Source organism: Pleurodeles waltl, chromosome 2_2, assembly GCF_031143425.1.
Source record: "Pleurodeles waltl isolate 20211129_DDA chromosome 2_2, aPleWal1.hap1.20221129, whole genome shotgun sequence".
In the NCBI taxonomy this organism is placed as follows: Eukaryota; Metazoa; Chordata; class Amphibia; order Caudata; family Salamandridae; genus Pleurodeles; species Pleurodeles waltl.
In genome coordinates this window covers 1,061,771,488-1,061,793,712 of record NC_090439.1, presented here as the reverse complement: position 1 = coordinate 1,061,793,712, position 22,225 = coordinate 1,061,771,488, and the positions used below count along the sequence as shown (strand labels likewise).

General features: G+C 48.3%; 1 protein-coding gene across 1 annotated transcript in view; it reads left to right on the top strand.

Annotated features, from left to right (window-relative positions):
- COL22A1 (collagen type XXII alpha 1 chain) overlaps positions 1-22,225 on the top strand; it is a 900,581-nt gene that overhangs the window by 628,033 nt on the left and 250,323 nt on the right. The window contains exons 28-31 of the mRNA XM_069220797.1: positions 985-1,038; positions 2,839-2,883; positions 19,182-19,244; positions 21,155-21,208. Of these exons, the coding sequence (XP_069076898.1) occupies positions 985-1,038; positions 2,839-2,883; positions 19,182-19,244; positions 21,155-21,208 (216 nt within the window). The remainder of the gene's footprint in view (positions 1-984; positions 1,039-2,838; positions 2,884-19,181; positions 19,245-21,154; positions 21,209-22,225) is intronic.

The window sequence follows — 22,225 nt, the reverse complement described above, 5'->3', positions numbered from 1 at the left end:
AATCTTCTAGATTTTTTCAGCCCGCCAATGGGGAAACGCCCCTTTGCAAACAAAATGTAAATGGAACATTTCAAAATGTCCTAAAAATGTTGAAGGAATTTAAAATTGGAGGCTAAAAATTTAGTTGGAGTCCTCATTTTGATTCATGGAAGCAGTTCAAGTGCATTAAACTGAATGTAACATAAATGACTAGTGGCCTGAATTGAATTTAGAAAAGGTCTAACCTTACCATTACAATTTTGATTTTTTAAAAATATTTATTTGTAAATTAAATGCATGATTAAATATTGTGGTGTTTGATAAATGCTTGTTTCTGTATTTTTGTGTATTGTTTTTTGGTTCAATTAAAAAATGCTTGGGCTGGGGTCTCCTGCTTTAAGTAATGACTCAGCAGGGGTCCCTGGAATCCACAGCTGATTCAGTGGGGGGCCCTGGGTTCCAGTAATGATTAAGTAGGCATCCATAGGAGTCAAAAGTGTGAGAACCTATAGAATACACATATAGAATATTTGTATGTTTTGAGGAGCAGAGTTGGTGAACAAATTTATCTTGGCACTTTATTAGAAACCATTGCAACATAACAAATTAAGGAAAATCTGGAGTGTCTTCCTATATGAAAGTGATCACAGCCGTTCTCCCAATCCTGTCCCTCAAATGGACTTTTCCTACCTGTGCTCCCTGCTGGCTGAATGTCCACCAAAAGAGACACAGTTTCTGTCTACGGTGTACTCCTTCAATACCTCCCTAAGTCTCTTTCACTAAGTCGATTCTAATGTATATGTAAATAACCATCTATCCAGAGGATGTTTAGAATTAGAAATTGTCTTCCTTCAAGCTTGTGTAAAACCTATAATTAGGGTGGTACCTACCAGAGGAACATATACAAAGTCTATAACCTTCAACTTTGCCTTACATATGTACGCTGTTGACAGCAGCTGATGAATTACAGTGGAATTTTAAGTTATTTCTTTGTTGTTTCCACAGGGAGATAAAGGAGCAAGCGGAGATGATGGGTTTCCTGGACAAACCGGACCTAGGGTGAGATGCTCAGCAGATCAGCATGTGGCTTGTGTGTTTAATTATGACAATGATGAAGCCTTGTTCTATACTCAGCTCTGTGTAGTGCCTCTCCCTATGCTGCTGCTTGCCTTTCCTGGGGGCATTTTTTCAACCTCTGTGATTTAACCCTGAGTTTTTAAATATAAATATGCATGATGCTTCTAATAATGTTAGTAGATATTTGTTCACGTGTGATGTCCAGTCATTGTTTGTTAACATGCTGTTGCCTTAGGATTTTAATGCCAATTGCTCCAAATACTTCACAATTACTCATTATCCAGGGGAAGGGCTTGTAGTGTGATCTTCTGCACGGCCATTGTAGGAAGCGGGGAGGTTATGTGACATTTGGTGGCGTCTTGTGCACGTCTGTCAGATAAGTAGAAAGGATATCGTTGATGGGAGCTCAGACTCGAAGCCTAGGATTCACTCTGCACATCAAGTGAGCAACACCCTCCTCCCAGCACTGCAGAGGTTCTGGAAAAATACATGCAAGCCTTTCAGAAAGAAATCTCTGCCTTAACCGCTCCCACAGATTATCCAATTTTGCCACAGAACAAGACAATAATATTTTCAGTCCAGTGTTGCTTTTTTACATTTTTTTCTTAAGTAAATTTCTGCTAGTCCACAAAAAGCAAGACTGGACAGTCCACACAAAGTGAATGCAGCTGCCTACAAATGTCCCATCTTTTGCGCAGTCATGGCCGGCAGCGGGGCAAAGTGGCAGGGTGGGGGAGATAAATAAAACAAACTAAAATATTAATAAAAAAAAAACTTACCTTGATCCCCGCCACATCGCCACACTGCCGCTCTTCAGGTCTCTACTGCAGACAGGCACAGGCTCTGAGCCTGCCCTGTGGCCAATCCTGATGCTGTTCTCATGCTGCTGGCAGCATGAGAGCAGCATCAGGATTGGCCTGAGCGCCCTGGCTTTGCGCTCCTAGACAGACTGGGAGCCTGTGCCTTCTGTCTCCAACCCGGCAACACAGCTCGGCAGGCTGCTGGCAGGGGGACGATGCTATGGCGGAGGAGCCTCTGCTGCTTTTGGGAACAGTTGACACTCTTTGGGCCAACATCCCTGTGGCAGATAGGAATTATTCTTTGATCAAGCAAGGGGAGGACTTATGTCCCACGACCTTTGTGAGCTCCCCTTCATCTGAGAGTTTGTAGACACAAAGATCAAAAGTTATTTATAAAGGTATGTCCTGCTGATAGACATTTTCAACAGATAGTCAAATGCATCCATCTGCCTTGGGAACTTTCATAAGTGGACCAGATGAGACGCTCTTTGCCTTCTGAGTCTGACTCATTAGTGCCACCTACCTGATCTGCCCAACACAGGCCTGAGCTCTCCTAGAAAACTGGAGGTTAGTCTCTGGCGTCCACTTCTGATGAAGGTCATAGAAATTTTAGCAGTACCCCTAGCCTTCTGCCGGAAATGAAACACACTTCAGAGACTCCACTCTTGACTGGGGGAAACACCCATTCTCGTAAACACTTGAGCTGCTCACTTCCGGAAACACGGTCAACATAATGCCCAATTATCCACTTAAAACCCTCAATAGTACAGACACCCAGACACTTTACCATCTCTCAAAGACACACAGCTTTGGTGGATTATTTCTACACTTTTAGGTAAATCATTTGTACATTGGTGTAACAAACCCTCATGTGTCAAACATTTCATGATACATCGTCGGCATCCTGGACTGTGATTGGCTGTTGTCATGTGAAGTGCAGGGTCAGGTTCCAGTATCACAACTAACTGTGTTTTACTTTCAGGGAGAAACCGGGGAGCAAGGCCCGTCTGGTCGAGCCGGGGACAAGGTAAGAAGTGGGCTCACTCTCAGATCTGAGCTTTTATTTTGTAACAAACCACGGGCGGAAAATGGGCCTGGATGGAATAACGGTGCTTCTTAAAATTATGTAACAGCCAAATAGTTCAACTGTAGTTTCTTAACTCTTAATTTAGCTGCGCTCGAAAATGTTTTTCATGTGTTTGCCCTCCTGGCACTTCCTTCACTTTGGGATTTCTTTCCACGTTGTTCTGGGTTCTCAATGATTGGAGTTCTGATGCTCGGGTGTCTTTTTGTCAGGTGTGTGCAACAGTGGGTCTGTTTGGCGGTTCTTTTAGGTGTGATCTCTGTAGGTTTAATGCAGGTCCCTTGTGTGGCTGTCTTGTCTCTTGGTCTGCATGCTGCCTCTGGGGTATGTGATTGTTATGAGAGTGAGTGTACTACATGACTCTGAAGTTTCTACCACTCTGTGTGGGTGATTGATTGTCCAGTGCTTGGCCCATGTTTGGTTGTTTTTCCCAACTGTAATACTCCTGCTGTGTACTCTCCATGATGCTGCAGGAGAGCTCTCAACCGTTGTCTTTAGTATCCTTGAGCCGTGATTTGTAAGATTAATGTGTTGTACTGTCAGACGCCCAGCTTGTAGTGTGTTGTACTGTTGAGAGCACAGCTTGTAAAGTGTTGTACTGTTGAGAGCACAGCTTCTAAAGTGTTGCACTGTTGAGAGAACAGCTTGTAGAGTGTTGCACTGTTGAGAGAACAGCTTGTAGTGTGTTGTACTGTTGAGTGCACAGTTTGTAGTGTGTTGTACAGTTGGGTGCACAGCTTGTAGTGTGTTGTACAGTCGGTGCACAGCTTGTAGTGTGTTGTACTGTTGAGAGCACAGCTTGTAAAGTATTGTACTGTTGAGAGCACAGCTTGTAGTGTGTTGTACTGTTGAGAGCATAGCTTGTAGTGTGTTGTACTGTTGAGAGGACAGCTTGTAGAGTGTTGCACTGTTGAGAGCAAAGCTTGTAAAGTGTTGTACTGTTGAGAGCACAGCTTGTAGTGTGTTGTACAGCTGGGTGCACAGCTTGTAGAGTGTTGCACTCTTGAGAGCACAGCTTGTAGAGTGTTGCACTGTTCAGAGGACAGCGTGTAGAGTATTGCACTGTTGAGAGCACAGCGTGTAAAGTGTTGTACTGTTGAGAGCACAGCATGTAGAGTGTTGTACTGTTGAGAGCACAGCTTGTACAGTGTTGCACTGTTGAGAGCACAGCTTGTAGAGCGTTGCACTGTTGAGAGCACAGCTTGTAGAGCGTTGCACTGTTGAGAGAACAGCTTGTAGAGTGTTGCACTGTTGAGAGAACAGCTTGTAGAGTGTTGTACTGTTGAGTGCACAGCTTGTAGAGTGTTGTACTGTTGAGAGCACAGCTTGTTGAGAGCACAGCTTATACAGTGTTGCACTGTTCAGAGCACAGCTTGTAGAGCATTGCACTGCTGAGAGCACAGCTTGTAGAGCGTTGCACAGTTGAGAGAACAGCTTGTAGTGTGTTGTACTGTTGAGTGCACAGTTTGTAGTGTGTTGTACAGTTGGGTGCACAGCTTGTAGTGTGTTGTACAGTCGGTGCACAGCTTGTAGTGTGTTGTACTGTTGAGAGCACAGCTTGTAGAGTGTTACATTGTTGAGAGCACAGCTTGTAAAGTGTTGTACTGTTGAGTGCACAGCTTGTAAAGTGTTGTATTATTGGAGCACAGCTTGTAGTGTGTTGTACTGCTGAGAGCACAGCTTATAGAGTGTTGCACTGTTGAGATGACAGCTTGTAGAGTGTTGCTCTGTTGAGAGAACAGCTTGTAGAATGTTGCACTGTTGAGAGCACAGCATGTAGAGTGTTGCACTGTTGGGCGCTCAGCTTGTAGTGTGTTGTACAGTTGGACGCACAGCTTGTAGTGTGTTGTACTGTTGAGAGCACAGCTTGTAGAGTGTTACATTGTTGAGAGCACAGCTTGTAAAGTGTAGTACTATAGAGAGCACTGCTTGTAGTGTGTTGTACAGTTGGGTGCACAGCTTGTAGAGTGTTACATTGTTGAGAGCACAGCTTGTAAAGTGTAGTACTATAGAGAGCACTGCTTGTAGTGTGTTGTACAGTTGGGTGCACAGCTTGTAGTGTGTTGTACAGTTCGGCGCACAGCTTGCAGTGTGTTGTACAGTTCGGCTCACAGCTTTTAGTGTGTTGTACAGTTCGGCGCACAGCTTGTAGTGCATTGTACTGTTGAGAGGACAGCTTGTAAAGTGTTGTAACGTTGAGAGCACAGTTTGTAGAGTGTTGTACTATTGAGAGCACAGCTTATAGAGTATTGCACTGTTGAGAGCACAGCTTGTAGAGTGTTGTACTATTGAGAGCACTGCTTGTAGAGTGTTCTACAGTTGAGTGCACAGCTTGTAGTGTGTTGTGCAGTTGGATGCACAGCTTGTAGTGTGTTGTACTGTTGAGAGGACAGCTTGCAGTGTGATGTACTGTTGAGAGCACAGCTTGTACTGTGTTGTACTGTTGAGAGCACAGCTTGTAAAGTGTTGTACTATAGAGAGCACTGCTTGTAGAGTGTTGTACAGTTGGGTGCACAGCTTGTAGTGTGTTGTACAGTTCGGCGCACAGCATGCAGTGTGTTGTACAGTTGGGCTCACAGCTTGTAGTGTGTTGTACAGTTCGGCACACAGCTTGTAGTGCGTTGTACTGCTGAGAGGACAGCTTGTAAAGTGTTGTAACCTTGAGAGCACAGTTTGTTAGGTGTGTACTATTGAGAGCACAGCTTATAGAGTATTGCACTGTTGAGAGCACAGCTTGTAGAGTGTTGTACTATTGAGAGCACTGCTTGTAGAGTGTTGTACAGTTGGGTGCACAGCTTGTAGTGTGTTGTACAGTGGGCGCACAGCTTGTAGTGTGTTGTGCAGTTGGGCGCACAGCTTGTAGTGTGTTGTACAGTTGGGCTCACAGCTTGTACTGTGTTGTACTGTTGAGAGCACAGTTTGTAGAGTGTTGTACTATTGAGAGCACAGCTTATAGAGTATTACACTGTTGAGAGCACAGCTTGTAGAGTATTGCACTGTTGAGAGCACAGCTTGTAGGGCGTTGCACTGTAGAGAGCACAGCTTGTAAAGTGTTGTTCTGCTGAGAGCACAGCTTGTAGAGTGTTGTACTGCTGAGAGCACAGCTTGTAGAGTGTTGTACTGCTGAGAGCATAGCTTGTAGAGTGTTGCACTGTTGAGAGCACAGCTTGTAAAGTGTTGTACAGTTGGGTGCACAGCTTGTGTGTTGTACAGTTCGGAGCACAGCTTGTAGTGTGTTGTACAGTTCGGCACACAGCTTGTAGTGTGTTGTACAGTTGGGCTCACAGCTTGCTGTGTGTTGTACTGTTGAGAGGACAGCTTGTAAAGTGTTGTACAGTTGGGTGCATAGCTTGTAGTGTGTTGTACAGTTCGGCGCAGAGCTTGCAGTGTGTTGTAGAGCTTGGCGCACAGTTTGTAGTGTGTTTTACAGTTCGGCGCACAGCTTGCAGTGTGTTGTACAGTTTGGCGCACAGCTTGCAGTGTGTTGTACAGTTCAGCGCACAGCTTGCAGTGTGTTGTATAGTTGGGTGCACAGCTTGTAGTGTGTTGTACAGTTGGGCGCACATCTTGTAGTGTGTTGTACAGTTGGGCGCACAGCTTGCAGTGTGTTGTCCAGCTCGGTGCACAGCCTGTAGTGTGTTGTACAGCTCGATGCACAGCTTGTAGTGTGTTGTACAGTTGGGCTTACAGCTTGTAGTGTGATGTACAGTTCAGTGCACAGCTTGCAGTGGCTTGTACAGTTCGGCGCACAGTTTGTAATGGGTTGTACAGTTCGCTGCACAGCTTGCAGTGTGTTGTACAGTTTGGCGCACAGCGTGTAGTGTGTTGTACAATTTGGCGTACAACTTGTAGAGTGTTGTACAGTTGGGCTTACAGCTTGTAGTGTGTTGTACAGTTCGGTGCACAGCTTGCAGTGTGTTGTACAGTTTGGCGCACAGCTTGCAGTGTGTTGTACAGTTTAGCGCACAGCTTGTAGTGTGTTGTACAGCTCGGCGCACAGCTTGTAGTGTGTTGTACAGTTGGGCGCACAGCTTGTAGTGTGTTGTACAGTTGGGCGCACAGCTTGTAGTGTGTTGCACAGTTGGGCGTACAGCTTGCAGTGTGATGTACAGTTGAGCGCACAGCTTGTAGTGTGTTGTACAGTTCGGCGCACAGCTTGCAGTGTGTTGTACAGTTCGGCGCACAGATTGTAGTGCGTTGTACTGTTGAGAGGACAGCTTGTAAAGAGTTGTAACGTTGAGAGCACAGTTTGTTAGGTGTGTACTATTGAGAGCACAGCTTATAGAGTATTGCACTGTTGAGAGCACAGCTTGTAGAGTGTTGTACTATTGAGAGCACTGCTTGTAGAGTGTTGTACAGTTGGGTGCACAGCTTGTAGTGTGTTGTACAGTTGCCGCACAGCAGTAGTGTGTTGTACAGTTGCCGCACAGCTTGCAGTGTGTTGTACAGTTGGGCGTACAGCTTGCAATGTGTCGTACAGTTCGGCGCACAGCTTGCAATGTGTCGTACAGCTCGGCGCACAGCTTGCAGTGTGTTGTACTGCTAGGCGCACAGCTTGCAGTGTGTTGTACAGCTAGGCGCACAGCTTGCAGTGTGTTGTACAGTTGCCGCACAGCAGTAGTGTGTTGTACAGTTGCCGCACAGCTAGCAGTGTGTTGCACTATCAGATCCCCTCCATTTCGACCACTGGTGGAGATGATGTAAGGTGATGAAGTGGGGGCAGCAGGCGCTAAGGGAAGGATGAAAGGAGGAGGGGATGCTGCAGTAACAGGCCTTGGGACCTAAAAGAGAGTTGGAAAGCACAGCATCCTGGTCCAAAGATACCAGGGCAGGCCACGGGGAGCGCATCAGTCTCTCTCTTCTGCCTCGCACTGTCAGTGGGCCCCTGTGAAGCACAGAAGCTCCGCGTCCTTGCTTCACGGCAGCGTCACCTCAGACGTCACATTATAGCGCCTTCCTAAAGAACACTCTCACTTTTTAATTCCCGGTGAAGAGGGAGTAGGCGCTGAGTGATGGGGGCTCCCCGCCAGAACACTTGGTGCCAGCATTCACCAGCCCAATGTCGGGTGCCCTTGGCTTTCAGTGCCCTGCCTCTCATCGTAGGGTGTTTGTTAGCTGCTCCGGTGAGGTCAGTGCCTCCTTAGTGTAGTGAAGCAGAGCTTTGGATGGGAGATGCAGGCATTTGGGGCACCCAGGAGTGCGCCAGTGCTGTTTCCCTGCAGGAGTTCGGGCACAACAGCAAGAAGGCAGCGTTGGCGGACCGGGGCCTGCATCTCTCTGGGCTCCGCCAGCTCGGCGAGGAGCAGGACGTCTGTTTGATCCTCCTGCTGTGTGGAAAGAGAATGATTGAACCCAGTATTTCTCCAAGTTGGTAGCAGCATGCCGTAGCAGGCAGGTCAAGCCTCTTATCGTAAACTGCTCTACGCTGACCTCCTGACACCAGTGATTGCTCTAAGTGACTTAAATAAAGACAACTTCTGAACCGCTGAGCACGTGGGATCTAAAAGGTTTGTTCACAAGCCTCCGACGTGCAGAAGGAGATGTTCCCATTGCTCCTGGGAGATGGAAGAAAACCGTAATGTCCGCTTTCTTATTGACATTTTGTTGATCTACTGGGGAGTCTGAAGAAGTTATTCAGGTTGAAAAACCCATAAAGGTCAAAAGCATTTACATGTGTCTAGAATATACATTGGATCTCATACTTGTCCCATTTTCTCTTGGGGTGCACAACGTAATTTCAATGCTAAACTAAGGGATTTAGCCTGCACTAAAGAAGCAGAAATGTCTGGTTGCCTGTCACTCCTGCGTAAGCAGACACCCGGTGACTGCCCGAACTGACAGGTGTCTGTCTCCTTGATTGACAATCAGTCTCTCTGATTCACAGATTGATTATACCAAGACACAGTTATTACATCCTTCTGGGGGTGATGCAGTTTTCCAAGTAGATCGTTCTAAAATGCGAACGTAATTAAGAATAAGTGAAATCTGCAACTGTAGGCAATGTGCATGGAGGTTTGGTGCCCCACTGCAGAAACGTGCCATGCACTCTGCACAAAACATTTGGTCCTTGCACTGCCAGCCCTCTTCCACGTTTAGAGAAGTGTTATTGTGGGAGGCCTGAGTGATACGTCACTGCAAGGAAGAAAACATCACCTTGTTTGCCCCTCCCACTGCTTCAGCACTTTATGGATAATGGTAAACAATGACCCCTTGTATCCACCTACAGATTGCACTACTGAACATCTTGCAGTTTTCCCTCGATCAATATATGTTTCACACAAGTATTTTTGGTTGATGCTCTCTTCCATATTTTATAGCGCACCCAAAGTTGACAAAAGTATTGTTTACTCAATTCAGTTTGTACAGACTTATCTTGTGTATGTCTGTTTTAAATCAATAGCTGTTTTTAACATATATCATTTACAAACACACTGACTTCTAGAATTCCACCCAATCAGCTTATTGTCCTATCACCGAAAAAAAGTCTTATTGAACAATATTTCTGTTGCTGCTCCAAGTAAATGCATTCATTATTTAAATAAATGCACTTATCTACAGACAAATCAGTTGATGCAGTGTGCAATATAAATAGCTGGGAGATACTTATGGCCTTCAGCCGTCCCACCTCAATTACACTTGTCATGTGTATCAGCCACAGCCCTCCCAGTCAGCCCACAGCCCTCCCACACGGCACACAGCCTTCCCACTCAGCCCACAGCCCTCCCACACGGCACACAGCCCTCCCACTCGGCCCACAGCCCTCCCACTCAGCCCACAGCCCTCCCACTCGGCACACAGCCCTCCCACTCAGCCGACAGCCCTCCCACACGGCACACAGCCCTCCCACTCGGCCCACAGCCCTCCCACTCAGCCCACAGCCCTCCCACTCGGCACACAGCCCTCCCACTCAGCCCACAGCCCTCCCACACGGCACACAGCCTTCCCACTCAGCCCACAGCCCTCCCACACGGCACACAGCCCTCCCACTCGGCCCACAGCCCTCCCACTCAGCCCACAGCCCTCCCACTCAGCCCACAGCCCTCCCACTCGGCCCACAGCCCTCCCACTCAGCCCACAGCCCTCCCACACGGCACACAGCCCTCCCACTCGGCCCACAGCCCTCCCACTCGGCCCACAGCCCTCCCACTCAGCCCACAGCCCCCTCACTCAGCCCACAGCCCTCCCACACGGCACACAGCCTTCCCACTCAGCCCACAGCCCTCCCACACGGCACACAGCCCTCCCACTCGGCCCACAGCCCTCCCACTCGGCCCACAGCCCTCCCACTCGGCACACAGCCCTCCCACTCAGCCGACAGCCCTCCCACACGGCACACAGCCCTCCCACTCGGCCCACAGCCCTCCCACTCAGCCCACAGCCCTCCCACTCGGCACACAGCCCTCCCACTCAGCCCACAGCCCTCCCACACGGCACACAGCCTTCCCACTCAGCCCACAGCCCTCCCACACGGCCCACAGCCCTCCCACTCGGCCCACAGCCCTCCCACTCAGCCCACAGCCCTCCCACTCAGCCCACAGCCCCCTCACTCAGCCCACAGCCCTCCCACTCGGCACACAGCCCTCCCACACGGCACACAGCCCTCCCACACGGCACACAGCCCTCCCACTCGGCACACAGCCCTCCCACTCAGCCCACAGCCCTCCCACACGGCACACAGCCCTCCCACTCGGCCCACAGCCCTCCCACTCGGCCCACAGCCCTCCCAATCAGCCCCCTCACTCAGCCCACAGCCCTCCCACTCGGCACACAGCCCTCCCACTCGGCCCACAGTCCTCTCATTGGGCCCACAGCCCTCCCACTCGGCCCACAGCCCTCCCACTCGGCACACAGTCCTCTCACTCGGCCCACAGACCTCCCACTCGGCCCACAGCCCTCTCACTCGGCCCACAGCCCTCCCACTCGGCCCACAGCCCTCCCACTCGGCATGCAGCCCTCTCACTCCGCCCACAGCCCTCTCACTCGGCCCACAGCCCTCCCACTCGGCCCACAGTCCTTTCACTCGGCCCACAGCCCTCACTCGGCCCACAGCCCTCCCACTCAGCCCACAGCCCTCCCACTCAGCTCACAGCCCTCCCACTCAGCTCACAGCCCTCCCACTCAGCCCACAGTCCTTTCACTCGGCCCACAGCCCTCCCACTCGGCCCACAGTCCTCTCACTCGGCCCACAGCCCTCCCACTCAGCTCACAGCCCTCCCAATCAGCTCACAGCCCTCCCACTCAGCCCACAGTCCTCCCACTCAGCTCACAGCCCTCCCACTCAGCCCACAGTCCTCTCACTCAGCTCACAGCCCTCCCACTCAGCCAAAGCCCTCTCACTCAGCCCACAGCCCTCTCACTCAGCCCACAGCCCTCTCACTCAGCCCCAACCCTCCCACTCAGCCACAGCCCTCCCACTCAGCCACAGCCCTCCCACTCAGCCCACAGTCCTCTCACTCAGCCCACAGCCCTCCCACTCAGCCCACTACACTCCCACTCAGCCACAGCCCTCTCATTCAGCCCACAGCCCTCCCCCTCACCCCACTGCACTCCCACTCAGCCACAACGCTCCCACTCAGCCCACAGCCCTCCCAATCAGCCCACAACCCTCCCACTCAGCCCACTGCACTCCCACTCAGCCACAACCCTCTCACTCAGCCCACAGCTCTCTCACTCGGCACACAGCCCTCTCACTCAGCCTGCTGACCTCTACGTGCCTCCATCTCAGCCATCAGATCCAAGATGTTCATCTATCCATCTGGCTATATCAGACCTCAAACACATACCCCATCCATCCTTACCCCCTCCATCTCACCTCTCATGCCCTCAGTTACAACAATCATGCCCCAGAACCTTCTTACTCAATCCCTCACCCTAAACCGACGGGCACTCACTCTCAGTCCAAGTATTCCATCTCAATCCGAGGTCAGCAGTCCAAGCCGACAAAAACCCCAGTTAAAGCGTGTCTTTGTATCTCAGTTAGAGGCCCACCATCAGAATCACTCGCCCTTCATATCAGTCTCAGGCCTTCCAACTCACTGTAAGCTGCCTTACCTGGTCAGAGCCCCCCTTCCAAGTCTCAGCCCTCCTTCTAGCCCTGGGCCCTCAAGATACCAGACCCTCCATTCCGAATCTAAGCCCCGGTCCCTCCTCCACAGCCTCGGGCCCTAATCACCATTCCAGGTGTCTCTTCTCAGTCCCTACAATGGGATCCATCACCTCTCTCCCAGCCCCACGCGCTCAGTCCGAGCCTTCCCTCTCAGGTGAAGAACCCTCATCCTGTGCTACGCCATCCAGCTCAACCTCTGGACCCTCCTCACCTGATTCAATGCTGCCACGTGAGTGTGGTGCTCGAAACATACTGATGTTTAATATGAGGGAGTGATTCCAGGTATGTCAGCTTACATACCCGATACCACATATTTCCATTTGAGCAGCAAGGCTGTTTTAAAGAAACCACATGGTGAATGATGTCACAATAGGACTCAGAACCCAAGCAGACGTCACACAAAGACATCGCACAAAGAGGAGTACACAAAGGAGCATTCTAGAATGCGCATTGTGCTGACTGTTATAGTTAACTGACAGTGCACAGATAAAGTCTTTTTTTTCTCCAATCTGGATTGCTTCTTTACCAGAATATCAGCCGAGCACCTCAGATAAGTAGGGTCATACAACGGTTGAAGAAAATTATACAACAGTTGGAAAAAAAGCTCTCATCGCGGGCCCAATAATTCTCTCACTGTAGACGAGCACCAGGATTGCCGTAGCCTCACACGGGTCTAAAATGAAGGGTGACGTGTCCTTCAGTACGTAGAATGAAGGATGACGTGTCCTTCAGTACGTACACGGGTATAGAATGAAGGATGACGTGTCCTTCAGTAAGTGCACGGGTATAGAATGAAGGGTGACGTGTCCTTCAGTACGTACACGGGTATAGAATGAAGGGTGACGTGTCCTTCAGTAAGTACACGGGTATAGAATGAAGGGTGACGTGTCCTTCAGTAAGTGCACGGGCATAGAATGAAGGGTGACGTGTCCTTCAGTAAGTACACGGGTATAGAATGAAGGATGACGTGTCCTTCAGTAAGTGCACGGGTATAGAATGAAGGGTGACGTGTCCTTCAGTAAGTGCACGGGTATAGAATGAAGGGTGACGTGTCCTTCAGTAAGTACACGGGTATAGAATGAAGAATGACGTGTCCTTCAGTAAGTGGGCTGGGATAGAATGAAGGATGACGTGTCCTCCAGTAAGTGCGCTGGTGTAGAATGAAGGATGACGTTCCCCTCAGTATGTGCACGGGTCTAGAGGAAGGCAGACATGTCCTTCAGTATGTGCACGGACCTAGAATGAAATAGACGCATCCTTCAGCACGTGCACGGGTCTAGAATGAAGGATGGCGTGTCCTTCAGCTCGTTCACAGGTCTAGAATGCAGGATGGCGTGTACTTTAGTATGTGCACGGGCCTAAGTTGAAATAGACCCATCCTTCAGTGTGTGCACAGGTCTAGATGAAGTAGACGTATCCTTTAGTATGTGCACTGGCCTGTCATAAATGTAGATGCGTCCTTCAGTATGTGCACGGGTCTAGATGAAGTAGACGTGTCCTTTAGTATGTGCACGGGCCTAAATTGAAATAGATCCATCCTTCAGTGTGTGCACGGGTCTAGATGAAGTAGTCATGTCCTTCAGTATGTGCACGGGTCTAGAGGAAGGCAGACATGTCCTTCAGTATGTGCACGGGTTTAGAATGAAAGATGACGTGCCCTTCAGTATGTGCACGGGTCTAGATGAAGTAGACGTGTCCTCGGTATGTGCACTGGCCTGTAATAAAGGTAGACGCGTCCTTCAGTATGTGCACGAGCATAGATTGAGGAATGAAGTTCCTTCAGTATGCGCACGGGCCAAGAATGCATGATGACGCGCCCTTCAGTTGGTGCACGGATCTAGAATGAACGATGACGCGTCCTTAAGTATGTACACGGGACTAGAATTGAATAAAGGATGACTTGCCCTTCTGTATGTGCACGCGTCTAGATTGAAGATGACGTGTCCTTCAGTACGTGCACGAGTATAGGACGAAAGTAGACGGGTTGTGGAGGGGTCTAGAACGAAGGTAGACGCGTCCTTCAGTAGTGCACGGGTCTAGAACGAAGGATGACGTGTCCTTGCGTGTGCCGCCGTGGTCCCTGTAGTTAGTATAGAAAGCACAAGCTCAGTGAGCTCGGGTGTGCATGCAGTTCGAATTAGTAGGATTTAGAAGGGGCTGCCCTTCAAACTTTGAAATGTTTCCTACAGTGTTACTGCTTTCTGAGCAATAAGATATATTCATTTTTCTCGTTTAGCAGACATTGTATACAAGTGCATTGAGTGAGTTATTGAAATAATTATCAACTGTACTACCTACTAAATATGTATTGTTTTCGAAAAGTGGGACCATCCGTGCGCACTCCCCATGCAAAACGCACAAGCGACGGAGATGCAAAGTGCAGTACTACTTTTCACCACGAGATGGCAGGAGAGTGTATCTTAAATTTTATTCCTACTTTAAATATTTTTACAGTCAGGCATGGGAACGGCAGAGCAGTATGGTGCAACACACTCATTACTGTTTCCAAAGTTGACAAACAGTGGGTGGCTCTGGTGACTTTTCAGAGTGGTGAGGCATGAACGATGGTGTGAGTTCGATTTAGCAAGCGAGTCTGACTGATGTACACTCTGAAGATACAGCCCAATTAATTTCACTTCGGCTTCTTAGGTTTTGGAATTTATGAGGATAACACGAAGCTGAGAAAAAACACATCTCAAATGCATCCATTTTCATAAGTGATCTCTTGCTTTCCGGCCACGAATACTGAAAGAGCTCTCTGCTTGTCTGATGTCAGGTTTTCTAATCTTCTTCCTTGTGTTGTCTATTTCCGAAGTCCTTGATATTGGGTGGAAGTCAGCATTGCAAGCACCATGTACCAGGGGAGTGTGAACTCTGCCGCCCACAACCTGAATTAAAAAACAAAACAAATACTTTTTGTATAAAGCTCCTTGTCCAGGATCGTTCAAGCTTCTAAGTGATGTAATATCTGAACAGACAAATCAGTGAAATATAACCCATTAAGTCAGTGTTTAATTTGTAAATAAAAAGGTGCCGGTGCTCAAAGCCCTCCTCTTAAACACGCGGCTTCTGCAATTAAATGTGTGAACATGGCGGCATAATCCTGAAGTCATCTCGGCCTTTTCAATCCATATAAAGCCACTCCCTGCCCCTTCGGCTCACTCTTGCAGCTTTCTGCTTTCTCCCTTTGTAACGCTTTTTCGTTTTTCCCTTCATCCATCTTTCCCATATGTGTCTTTTGCTCGCAGCAAATGCTTTAGGCAGAAGAATAAGCCCTCAAAAATAAGTGCCGGTGCTCAGCACCGGACACAACAAGCACAAATTAAGCACTGCATGAAGTGCCCTCGGACAGATCAGTGCTGCTCAGAAGCCTATGGGATTGGAGAGGAGTCAGTTGTGAGGCAGGGGACTTCTTGGCGTGTGATGGACTGTTTACCCCATCATCCTCCCAACCTACTGACTTTTTAGAATGCCCAGGATGTCAGCCGTTTCACTAAAGCCCTAAAAGTCTCAAACGAATGACTGAGCCCAAGGTTAGAAGCTTAACAAAGGTCCCAGACTGCTGATCGCTCTGCAGATTCCCTTGAAGCTCAGCGACTGAAGTGCTCAAAAAGTCTGAGGGCTGTGATCCTGCGTGCAGTGAGGACGGGGGTCAGAGATGTGGGTAATCACAAATCATTCTGTCACTATTTTGTTAACATTTAACTTTAAAGGCATATAAATTAGAACGTGCATACCCGGAATAAAAAAACCTGCACGATAAAGTAATCAGTTGGAAATGCACCCTTTCCCCCTCGATGTATTAATGCCATCACTACAGAATTCTGTTTGTAATAAAGAGAATTACAGAACCGGTTAGTGCTGTGAGGAATAGCGCCATGTATTTCAATAGCCAGGAGGTTCGAGCCCGCGACTGAAAAGAATGGATTCGTTATTTTAAAAATGTGTTACAATGAATAGGCTACAGTGAAATGTGCAAACAGATTTAGCGTTTGAGATTAAAAAAAAACAAGTGCCTTCTAGATATATATTAAACATGGAATTGAGTTGGATTGTGCCCAGTGGAAACTTTTTTATATAGTTCGGATGTGAATGATGCACTCCATACCTTCGTGGTGACGTATTTTCGGGCCGAAAGAATATATCTGTCACCATGAAGCCTCAAATGACTGTCAATCAAAGCTATACACTAGATCATGGGTACTCACAAACTTTTTCTCGGGGGCCAAAATTGCAGTATGGTTTGCGGCCGAGGGCCGCACTGAAGTGACAGCGGGGGGCGGGGCTTAGAGGGGGCGGGTCTTAGAGGGGGAACAACCACCCCACCCCCTTTTTCAAAACAATGCCCCTACCCCAGTAACACACACAGCGCGCACACATACAGCGCCATCTGCTCTCACCCCTACCCCAGTAACACACACAGCGCGCACACATACAGCGCCATCTGCTCTCACCCCTACCCCAGTAACACACACAGCGCGCACACACACAGCGCCATCTGCTCTCACCCCTACCCCAGTAACACACACAGCGCCATCTGCTCTCACCCCTACCCCAGTAACACACACTGCGCCATCTGCACACAGCGCCATCTGCTCCCACCCCTACCCCAGTAACACACACAGCGCCATCTGCTCTCACCCCTACCTCAGTAACACACACACTGCGCCATCTGCACACAGCGCCATCTGCTCCCACCCCTACCCCAGTAACACACACAGCGCCATCTGCACACAGCGCCATCTGCTCTCACCCATACCCCAGTAACACACACTGCGCCATCTGCACACAGCGCCATCTGCTCCCACCCCTACCCCAGTAACACACACAGCGCCATCTGCACACAGCGCCATCTGCTCTCACCCCTACACAGCGCCATCTGCTCTCACCCCTACCCCAGTAACACACACAGCGCGCACACACACAGCGCCATCTGCTCTCACCCCTACCCCAGTAACACACACACACACAGCGCACACACACAGCGCAATCTGCTCTCATGCCTACCCCAGTAACACACACTACATTAAAAACAAATAAATAAATAACCAAAGAGCCTTACCTGACTCAAAGCACTGTAAAGATGCCACAAACGTGGAACAGCAGGCAGGCAGGCGGGCAGCAGACGTGGAGCCGGTGACAGGAAGCAGACGACCAAAGCCCCATAAAAGTTAGCTGCAAGCGCTGACTTTTATGGGGCTTTGGCTTCCAGGATCGTCAGGGCAACGCCATAAACAATGGCCGCCATATGTAAACATAGAGGAGGGCCGCGGGAGCATGCTCCCGCGGCCCTCTTCTATGTTTACATACTGCTGCCATTATGATGTGGCGTTTGGTGTGCGTCTCGCGGGCCGCCAAGCTAGGTCCGTGGGGCCGCTGGCGGCCCGCGGGCCGTACTTTGAGTACCGTTGCACTAGATCAAGACCCAGACCGTCTTTACATTTACTAATTAACAAAGTGCAAACATTTACATTTAGTTCAGGTAGTAGGCAGGGTGCTTGGTTGCCCCTACCTTTGTTTGACTGCACTTGAGCCACCCCCATCCCTTTCAGTCAGAGGCACTTTTTGTTCAATATTGACCGGTCAAGAACTTTTCTGTTTTCAGAAGAATAGGGGAAAGACCTGACAGAAGCTGGCGTGGGACTCTGTCCACGGCCCTGCTATACCTTCATGCGTCAGACGTGAGGATGTGCCCCATCCCTACTTCGCAGCTAAGTCCACCGCAAGAGAATGTGCAATACATTCATGCAGTGTGGACTTTTTAACCAAAAGGTTTTAAACATATTCTCATATTCAAATATCTAATCATAGTCGGCACTGGGATCATCGGCGTTTTTGTGTGTAAAATTAGCTGAATCCAACGCGGGGAGGCATTTTCAGAGCGCTACCAATGTCACGGATTTATTCCCACTTGAGTGAAAATAAAGTGTTAGGCGGACAGCATCTGTCTCGCGCAGGCCTCACGCAGTGCTTAATTTGTACATAAAAAGCTGCAGGTGCCGAAAGGTCTCCTCTTAAACACGCGGCTGCTGCAATTAAATGTGTGAGCACGGAATACTGAGGCAGAGTAATCCTGAAGCCATATCGGGCCTCTTTAATCCATTTAAAGCCACTCTCTGCCCATTCAGCTCACACCTGGAGCTTTCTGCTTTCCCTCATTGTAGCGCTTTTTCGTTTTTCTCTTCCTCCGTCTTTCCCAAACTTGTCTTTTGCTCTCAGCAAATGCTTGAGGCAGAAGACTAAGCCCCCGACCCTCAAAAATAAGTGCCGGTCCTCAGCACCGGAAACAACAAGCACAAATTAAGCACTGGCCTCACGGTAACTATGGAGCACTGCGGTGATGCCTGAAGTGATGGACACGTTTGGCTCACTTCCCTTACTTTCTTGTCGGTTCCCGTGTTTTTTACTTTTTTCTCACCTGGTGCTGCGCTCCTTGTGGCTCCACCAGGAGGGGGACACGAGAAGCACTTTTAGGGCAAAAACTACAGCCAGGCTGCTTTGCCAAGTTCAAATACCCCAGCAGTGCGCTTACTCTGCTATGGCAATGTGCCCTCTCTCACCTAAAGCAGCACAGGCAGTATATAATCTCAAGTCAGCTCAAAATGTATCTATTACTGCGCAGACTCAGCTTCTGTGCTTCCTGCCTGCAGCCTCGACCCCGCACTTTCCCACCTCATCACAGGAAGATCACTGATCCCCCCCACACCTGGTCACGGGCTGACTATCCTCCCCACTCCCTGATTGACGTGAAGCCCCTGGCACCGTATTCTTTGAGTCTGAAGCACCCGGGTCTAACGTTGCCCTCCACGTCATCACAGGGTGGAGATTAGTCCACAAGGCTATGGCTTTGTCGAACTGATGACCTCACAGGCCTTGGTGCTGTACGATTTTCAGGCAAATGTTCTTGAAGGCAGACATCAAGTTACACTCTGCACATGAGGTGGCCTGCTCATGGCGAGTGAGTGCAGCCCTCTGCCAGCGCATGTGCATTTTTTTTTAAGTGCTACTTAAAGAAGCCTCAGGTAGAGGGGAAAATAAAAGCGGACAGAGCCCCAACACCCACATCGTTGACAATGATTCCTAATATGAAGATTATGGGTATGTTATAATTCTAAATTTCTCTCTTCCATTTTAGGGCGAGAGTGGCCCCCCAGGGCTAAGTGGCATCCCAGGCCGGAAAGGAGACAAAGGCGGTAAGGTAAGCATAATTTTTATAATTGTGGGCTTGAATCACACAGCTCTTTCTTCCATGAAAATAAATTCATCCAAATTCAAGAGTACAGGAGGAGACTCACTCCTGTGTACTTAAATCAGAGAAGCTCATGAAGGGAAACCGTGAAATTATTGTTATAAGTAGATAAACATTAAAAAAAAGTCATACAGAAAGCAATGACAAAATAATTGAATTAAGATTTGTTGGGACAAATAGGAAACCCTTCAAAAACCAGTGAAAAACTACTCTGCATTATTCTACAATTAAGATGAACTACAACACTACTCTGGTGTAACTTATGTCAAAGCACATAGGCTCTCAATATGCATGGGTTTATAATTATGATAGAACTGGTAACAGTAGCTACCAGCCCCATTGGAATTACGAGATCTGCAGAAGCACAGCAAATATATTTGGGGCCTGATTACGAGTCTGGCAGTCACTACATCACTGGGCTAGTGGTGACAGTTAGGACCGCTGCTGTGACGGTTCACCCGCCACATTACGACCACGGCAGTCAGACTGCCAGGGCACTGCCGTCTACGCCGGGATCGGTGATTCCGACAGGTTGATAGTGGGTGCAGGTCGCAATCAGCCAGGGTGGCACAGCATGCAGCGCTGCCCTGCTGGTAATGACCTGGTTCTCTGCCAGCCTTTTCATGGCGGTTTTACCACAATGAAAAGACTGGAGGAGAACGGGTGCAAGGGGCCACAGGAGGGCCCCTGCACTGCCCATGCACTTGTCTGAGGTATGACAGTATTATCTATATCATACATTCATAGTAGTACTTAAAACCCAGAGATTCTTTTTGCAAGCATAGAATTTAGGGGACCTGAATATCATCTAGGTTTCGGTTGAGTGGTATTACTCATCACAGAACATTGTTCACATTTGAATAATAATATGATTTAACCCTCAGCGCACTAAATTATTTTCAAAGCTAAATAACATTCACCCATGTTCATAAATAAATTGATTACACTGCTGATTGGGAATAACAGTGGCTCAGACACTTATTTTAGGACACTGCATTTTTTTAACGTCATGAGATCCATATCATGGCAGAGAACAGCAGAAAAGCTGGAAGGAGGAAGAAAATGATTACAAACAATATTCAATGGAGAAATCCATATGTATGCATGGGCAGTGCAGGGGCCCACATGGGGCCCCCTGCACCCATTCTCTGCCAGCATTTTCATGGCTGTGCTACTGCCATGAAACCACTGGCAAACAAGGGGGTCGTAATCCCCAGGGCTACACTGCTTGCAGCGCTGCCCTGGTGAATTAGGACCACCACCAACTTCCAGACCGCCGGGATCTGAGATCCTGGCGAAGCTGGCGGTTCCCTGGTGGCCTGACCGCCAGGGTTGTAATGTGGCTGTCGGACCACGGCATTGGCAGCGGCCCAGACTTCCACCACAAGTGTGTCAGTCTAGTGACCGCCACACTCGAAATCGGGCCCAGAATCTGTACAGCATGTAATGGCACAAATGTACACATTTTCAAAACCCAATCAACTTAGAGCCTTTTTGAGACTAAGGGCTGATTCACAAAATCATCTGAGTATGTGAAGTAATACGACAAATGTACTCTTTTAAGTACTTCTACATTCTTTTGTAAATTTTCCCCCAAAACATCCAACTCCCTATTAATAAAAATGCAAAAAGGACACAGCTCTTTCTATTTGTAATACTTGCATTATAATATTCCATGAATATTCCCATTTTAAATATTTTGTGGCCAATTCACAAATGCTTGCAAGAGTATGTACAAGAGTACTGCACAACTGCAACCGTTAGATATTCCAAAAAACATTTTAAGAGAAGGCCCATGTGTGTAATATGCAATAAAGTTGTGTAAACTCCTCTCTTCCCTTTTTCCCTGTTGTATGCAGGGTGACTCTGGGAAGACTGGAAATGACGGATTGCGGGGAGAGAAAGGTGACAAGGTAGGTCTTTTGTTGTATTTTCTGTTTTGCTTCTCCTTCTTGATCACCAATGTTGTGTGCCTTTTAAGCAACAATTCCATCTTTATTAACTGTGTGCTTTGAGGATGAACACCCAGAGTGAATGTATTTTGTTGGAACACCATAAGCAGGGGTCCAGCTTGGTCTCCAAACCAGATGCAATAACAACACAAAATCTATACATATTTGTATATAATGACAATATTAATGTAATACAGTAAAATGGGGTTCTCCCCTGGGAGGCATAAAGTGCTTGGTAGAAGTCTGCCAAATATTGAATTATTAAGTGAAAATATTGTGCTCAGACTCTCTCAGAACTATCAACAACAGCTTGCTAAAAATGCCAATAGGTTAGTTTAAAAAAATCGTACATCTGCACAAGCACTATAAAAGGTTCAAGAATTCAGAAAAGTGTCCAGAAAGATGCTTGAAAGGTGTATCATTTACAAGTCTCTAGGTGTTAGAATTTTCGCAGGAGTACAAATTATCATGTACATTTGCTAATGTGAAAATGTGCATGGCAATTAGAAATGCATTTCTTTCTTTCCGCATGGGGAAGTATGTTCCCAGCGACAATAAAACTCTCCTTTAAATACCCTCCAATTTTTGGGGTGTTTCCTTCCCTTTCACACCCTGAACAGAATTCACTCCAGCCCTCGTTAGCACTGCATGTCTGCCATTTTCCAGGGTGGGCGGGGCGATAGGTTTTTTGATGAGCAAGCTCAGAGGGCATTCCAGCCCTATGTAACCCACTGCATCCTTTTCCACCTCTGAGAGTGGTTTTGCCCACACAAAGATATATGTGTGTGAGTGTATTTATAAGGAGCGCAAACCCAACTTTTGAGAATACCAAACATAGTTATGCATTCACAGAAAAAATAACTGCGCCACTGGAGAATTGTTTTTTGGACTCACTGGTGGTGCAGTATGCCACCCCATATTTACAAGGCCATGCAAAGCTACTTTACATGGCTTTTCAAGGCCTTGTAAGTATACACT